At 36.9% G+C, this 6,770-nt stretch overlaps 1 protein-coding gene across 1 annotated transcript; it reads left to right on the top strand.

The window, feature by feature from the left end:
• Positions 1–219: 219 nt before the first annotated feature.
• LOC109063332 (hyaluronan and proteoglycan link protein 3-like) lies at positions 220–5,054 on the top strand. Its single transcript, XM_042753728.1, has 5 exons — positions 220–351; positions 752–913; positions 2,575–2,948; positions 3,289–3,591; positions 4,029–5,054. Exons 2-5 carry the CDS (start codon positions 795–797, stop codon positions 4,313–4,315), a joined length of 1,083 nt encoding a protein of 360 aa, XP_042609662.1. The 5' UTR covers positions 220–351; positions 752–794; the 3' UTR covers positions 4,316–5,054.
• Positions 5,055–6,770: the final 1,716 nt, after the last annotated feature.

The following is a 6,770-nucleotide window of genomic DNA, read 5'->3' as shown; positions in this document are numbered from 1 at the left end:
AACCCTCGTAACAAGAGACCTGGGTGGAATATATTCTCGCTGGCACCGTGAACATAAGCTCCAGTTTCGGTTTTGGGAAATGACCAACACACCTTATTCTGTAAAATTATACCGTGATGATGGACAGCAGCCCTCCACTGCTTTGTAGACCCCACAATTATTATTGTTCGCGAGCTGGAGAACTTCAAAAGAGATGCCTGAGTGACGTCACCTCACGGTCCCACAACATTATTACAGAGCGAGCGAGCGCGAGAGAGAGAGAGAGAGAGAGAGAGAGAGCTATTATTCCTCACCTCGGACGATGAACAGAGTAGTTGTAGCAAAAGGAGCCTGAGAAAGTGTTTTACATTGGTAAGTTGCGAAAATGCTTTTATGTTTTAATGAATGTGCATAATTAGCAGACTCTTTGCATTCTACAGTTAACTAGCTGAGGACAACAAACGCGTTTGCGCCTTTAAAGCTGTTTTTGTATGAATTTGATAACTTTTTTATTATAAATGTTTTTCTATTGTCGTAAAACTACTTATTATGTGTCTAAATTGTATAGCTTGTTGTATCCTTTTGACTTTCGCTTCTGCAATCGTTTAACAAGCAACTTAATGCAGTTCTTAGCCTGTCTGATGATTATGTCGTTTATGGCGAGCAAGTCAAACTATATATAAAAGACTTAAAAAGTGCTAAAAGCTAAATATATGTTGCGTTATATTTGACTACTGGTCTTTATTCATCTTGGGTTGTCTTAAAATTCAAGGACGCTGCAGGAAAGCTGTGGGATACAGGGAATCGTCGTGAATATGTGGATTGTACGCCATCTGCTGGTGCTTTTAATGCACCTGTTTCTCGGAAGCCTTGCTCAGCGGTTCTCCAATGGCTATTATTATCAGGACATAGTTAATGGAAATGGAAATGGAAATGGGGAGAGTAAGTTAGCTTAATCATTTCATGTTTTCATGTGTGCAAAATACAGTAGTCAACATCTGAAGTGGATCAAAAAAGTTCATCAAAGCTGTACTAAGACAAGAACGCATTTTGGTTTTAGGGTTTAGGACATTGATGAAAGGTTTTGATCCACTTCGAATGTTGACTACTGTAACAAACCAGCAAACAAAGCTAGCTTGCTGATACTATAGTATGACATGCAGACATGTAGCCTTTGTAGAATTCAACAAAATTCTAACTTTTGTCACTTGACAGAATAAAATTGATATAACAATGTAATTTTTTTTTTTGTATATTTTTAAAATTGTTAAAAATTTCTGAACAAGCTTATTTGTTATAAACTCAGTGGGAATTATAGTTATATAGTATATATTATTATAGTATTAATCAGTGTTGGAGAGTGACTAGTTACATACAAAATAACATTACAAAATAAATGTAATTGTAACCAGTTACAGTTACCTGAGAAAAAATGTGTAATTAAAATACAGTGACTTATAAACACACACACACACACACAGATTTAATTGATTTCTTCCATAAATTGTAGTGACTGCTCTAAAATACGAGACACCAATGTTTCAGGAGTTTAGGAGAATAGGACACATGCTTAACTGTTCGATAACTCTTTTATTTCCGGGTTTATGTATATCCTTTATTTTTAAAGATTTTTTTCCAAGGCATTGTTAGATGCCAGTGTTACCAGCCGAAGCTATACAAAGACTTGATTTAAAAAATTATAACTATTAAACTATATCTTGTTATGTTTTTAAATCTGTATTTAACCTTGGAACAATCTCAAAGTAAAAAGAAATGTGACTAAAGTCTGATTTTGTGGTGGCTGTGCTTTGAAATTAAATTATTATCATTTTAATTCAAGTGATGAAGGATGTTGAGTGTTGAGAATACTATGTTTACCCTGCCTGACTTAAATGTTTGAAAATGAACATTAAATGATGAATTAACAGTTAAATACATTCTTATTTTAGAAAAGTTATCAAATGTAATTAGTTACTTTATTTTAATAAAGTAGGCTAATTGAAATAGTTACAGTACTTATTACATTTTAAATAGAGTAACTTGTAATCTGTAACCAAGGTAACCTTCCCAACGCTGGTTATAACATAGTTTTAATATACAGTTAGGATGGTAAAGACATCAAAAAATGTCAAAGCTATTCACTTTTGCATAGTTGAACAAACAAGCATAGCCTATAATAAAACAAATAATAGCCTACGTTATTGGATATTCACTTTTGCATAGTTGAACATACAAAGATAACTATAAAGATAACGATATTAGCGTCCACACCAGCGAACGATATCTTCTGTTTATTCTAAGCGCACGCTCGTCTGGCGCTTTAAATTCTCGAGCGCGTTACAACAGGATGGATTCTGATTGGCTGTCAATTTTTTATCGTTCATCAGCTGGAAAAAAATGGTTTTTGAAAGTGATTCCAACGATATCGTTTTTCTTTGTCTTTATCGTTATAGTTGTGGTGTGGACGCTGCTGTTCTTTAATACTGAAAACGATTTTTAGAACTATATCTTTATCGTTATCTTTCTAGTTATTGTCCTTGGTGTGAACGGGCCTTTAATCTATTATTTTTTGAATAGTTTATTTATCGTTATTTTTATATTTTTTGTCATTTGTTTGAATACCGTTGAGTCTCCTGAGACTCTAGTGTCGGGTGTGCAGGGGAGCAACGCCACACTGCCGTGTCATTACCGCTACGAGCCTGCGCTCAGCACGCCGCGCAGGACGCGGGTCAAGTGGTTCTGGCAGCCGGTGAGCGGCGAGGGACAGGAGCGTGACGTCATGGTGGCCATCGGCACACGTCACAGGAGTTACGGAGACTTCAAAGGACGAGTGCGGCTCCGCCGAAGCGCCCCGGGCGATGCGTCCCTCGTCATCAACCCGCTACAGTCCGACGATACCGGCCGTTACCGGTGTGAAATTATTGATGGTCTCGAAGACGAGAGCGTGACAGTGCATCTTAAGTTTCGAGGTGCGTCACAGATTAACTCCTCTCTGAAGGAAAGTGCGTTAAAGTTACCTAAACACCATAATTTTATTATTTTAAGATGTAGTATTAGCCTATATCATCAATTATATATTGTGTTAATATAGTATTTATATAAAATGTTTATATCAACAATTTATAAAATCTATGTAGGCCTATATTTGTAGCCTACTTTATTTATTTATTATAGAATGTATCCCCCCAAAATCAGCAAACCCTAATTATCTTTAATTTTCTAATTATCTTTAATTATCTTTAATGATCTTTTATCTTTAACAAAATTTTGCTGCTCTTCAGTGGTGTATTGTGCTCTTGTGCTCCGCAGGTATGGTGTTCCCCTATCACTCCTCTAGGGGGCGCTATCTGATGAACTTCCACGAGGCTAAGGAGGCATGTGAGAAGCAGGATGCACACCTGGCTACCTTTGAACAGCTCTACGCTTCTTGGGAGGATGGGCTGGACTGGTGTAACGCTGGGTGGCTCATGGACGGGACGGCACAATATCCCGTCGTACTGCCACGAGAGGCTTGTGGTGGCACCGACCTGGCACCTGGTGTACGGAGCTACGGCGTTCGGGACAAAAGTCTGGACCGGTTTGATGCCTTCTGCTTCACTTCGACCATCAGAGGTAATAATGTTTGTATATATTTAGTGGGGTTTTTATGTATCCTCATATAACTTCATCTAGTCCTGGCTTATGATGATTGGTTTCCGTGAAATCTTGTCAGAGAAACATTTAAAATTTTTCATAGCTGTGCTTTTAACAGGTGTTAATGGTAATTAATGGTAATTTGGCTCAGGATACAGTACATGTGGCTGCAATTGCTCATTCTGGAAAATGTTCCTATTTTAATAAAACAAGTTGAGGATGACAAGTTTGGTGAACCAGCCAACAACGATTAATTATAAAATGGCCTTCTTCCTTGTTTTCATCAGTCATGCATATGTTTTAAAGCTGATTGCCTTGAAATGCCAGTTGTGTTTTGTTACCTTGGATCAATTATAGGCATTCATTTCTGAGGCTATTGATGTGACAAGTTACTTTATGTCTTTCTTCAATGTCAGGAGAGGTCTACTTCCTGCAACATCACATCAAACTAAATTTCACAGAGGCGCTGGAGGCCTGTCAGAGCGACGGAGCTCGTATTGCTAAAGTTGGCCAGTTATACGCAGCCTGGAGGTTTGTGGGACTGGACCAGTGTGATGCAGGCTGGTTGGCTGACGGTAGCGTACGTTACCCAATCATCCAACCCAGGATGAACTGTGGTACATCAGGACCAGGGGTACGCAGCCTTGGCTTCCCTCCAAAGCATTTAAAACATGGCGTGTATTGCTACAAAGTCCACTGGTAAAATATACAATTCATTTTAAAGGTATAAACACTTTTGTGAAAACCACAGTGAATAGTACTTCTTTTTCTACACTACTGATATTCGAATCATAATAATGTGTTTGTATTGTGTCTTGTTTTGATTTAAATGTCCAGGTAATTCCTACCAAATTTACACTGCAAAGGTGGCACAGAGGTGCTTCTGAAGTTGCATTTACACAGTTTAATGCTGCTCAGAGGTGGCTTAAATGCATTTACACAGCAAATACAATTGTATGCTTGGTATTAGGAGCTGAGGTAGGTCAGAGCTGGCTTAATTTAGTCTTTAGTTTGATGCAGCATTATGTCTTTACACACAATTTTGAGCAGGCACAGAACAGCCCTAGCTCAGCTGTGTAAAGATGTCTAAAATGTTCTGTTGGAAAATTAAATTTGGGTTAAACTTGGATATTTACACTTTAAAACTTAAAACAGAATGAAGGTTAAAACTAACTCTGTGTGGTCATCACTTTTTATACAGCATGTACAGTTCTATGTTTTAGGCCTAAATCCTGAAATTGGTGGTGGGTGATTCTTTATACGCTTTTATTATCTGATTGCTTGTATTATGTAGCATTTTAATGCAAATAATCAGTTAGTCGGTGCCATCTTCTGGTATTTGAATGCATGACTTCTTACTATTATCTGAGACGTCGTCATCCAAAAAGCCAAATTTCATGTCAATAAATGTTTTTTCCTAAGTAAACTATTCTGTACGTGTTTACTTAAGTCTTTTCAAATGTTCAGACAACTCAATAAATCAGTGCGTATTTGTGTTTTGGAACAAGTCAGCCTTCTCCCCGTTGATAAGCTTGACATTCAGGTAAGTTTCTTATGCTGACCAGCAGGAGGCGCGCCAAAGCCACTAACGCTTCCGGTCTGGCAGTACGTGGGAAAGGAGACAAGGGCCCCCTTTTTTTGAGTGGGGGATCTATGACGTCACTTTGTAGGCGGATCGGCGGTTGGCATCAAACTGGTTCCCTTGACAAAAAGTCAATGGGATATTTCCATAGGCTTTTGGATTATTGCAAAAAATATAAGTTCAGTGTTCAACCATAGCTCATGTAACTTACACGTCCATCGAGGATAATCTTCACAAAATAATATGAATTCTGAAGCCTAAATACAAGCGCCAGAACTAAAAAGCTAAACGAACTACAGCACACGGTCGCTCGCCTTCTACGTCACCACCCCCAGCTTCCCACAACTCTTAAACTTATTTTAAGAAACATTTTCCATGATAATTATTTACTCTGTGGATTAATTTTATACCAGAAACTTTTATATTTATATTAATATTATTTTTTCTGTGGATTCATTTTAATCCACTAATAATTATTTACTCTGTGGATTAATTCGTTTATAGCCTACGTGCTTTTAGATAGTTTTCTTTTGTGTAATAAATAATTTTTATTTTGCTTTACAGTTGTTATTAAAGTTTAAAAAATACATATGTTTTATGATTGTGCCTGAATGATTGCATGGTGCGGATGCATACCCCTGCTTAGCGCGCTTACCTTCTGTGAAGCGTAAACTTCTTTGAAACCTGTCAATTTCCATCCTTATGTCCTTTTTCACAGATGATAAAAGGAGCATAGAGGTGGCGAGCATCATTATAAGTCTGGGCATGTAGAGCCCACATGCTGGTCTACTTAGAGTTGTCAGGGCTAGCATGAGGGACAAAAACTCCATCAAGTGTCTGTATGCCGTCAGGGAGGGAGGAATAAATTATAATAATTAGTTATACGTGTTGAATGTGTTCAACTGAATTTATATAGAAAAACTGTTGAACAATCACTTAAAATTATAGGTTAATATAATAATAATATATATTTTTAAAAATGATCCAGTGGCCAATAGCATCAGCAAAAAAAAAAATTCCCAACATTAACTATATTTTTTCAAGTTTATTCTCTTTATATATTTTCTCCAGTTTTTTATTTTATTTTTAATTTTTTTAACTGGGAGCTGACCAGAGAGAAATAAATGCACTATAGCAACCAGTATCTTCAAATGTTTAAAGATGCATAAGTAAAAAAAAAAAACCCTGACACATTCTCACAAAATAGTTTTATTAAAATAAATTATATTCTGTCAACAATTAACATTAATCTTGCCATGACACAGGCCTCTACAGGTGATGAAGGCATTATGTATTATTAATTACTAATTGGTTATTCTACAACTGATTGAACTACAAATTAGAAAACACTACAATCGAAAAAAAAAACCCACTATGAACTGATAAACAAACTAATCCAAAACTGCAAGAACACGAGGCTGTAAAAGCGGGTTAGTATGAGTTCCTGTTTAGCGTGATGACGTTTAATGTCTCCGACAGTGCCTGTGGTCCCATTTAGCAACTTGTTAGCAACCCTCTTTTTAAAGAAAAAATCACAAGCAGGGTGTAACTGGTGTGTTTTATGTCATAGAATAAA

Source organism: Cyprinus carpio, chromosome B25, assembly GCF_018340385.1.
Source record: "Cyprinus carpio isolate SPL01 chromosome B25, ASM1834038v1, whole genome shotgun sequence".
In the NCBI taxonomy this organism is placed as follows: domain Eukaryota; kingdom Metazoa; phylum Chordata; class Actinopteri; order Cypriniformes; family Cyprinidae; genus Cyprinus; species Cyprinus carpio.
The sequence above is the reverse complement of the archived record's forward strand: the minus strand, read 5'-3'. Positions and strand labels throughout refer to the sequence as shown.

Coding starts and splice junctions, on each gene's coding strand:
- LOC109063332 (XM_042753728.1), top strand. CDS start 795: ATGTGGATTGTACGCCATCTGCTGGTGCTTTTAATGCACCTGTTTCTC. Junction 914..2,574: donor AATGGAAATGGAAATGGAAA/TGGGGAGAGTAA, acceptor TATCGTTATTTT/TATATTTTTTGTCATTTGTT. Junction 3,592..4,028: donor CTTCACTTCGACCATCAGAG/GTAATAATGTTT, acceptor CTTCAATGTCAG/GAGAGGTCTACTTCCTGCAA.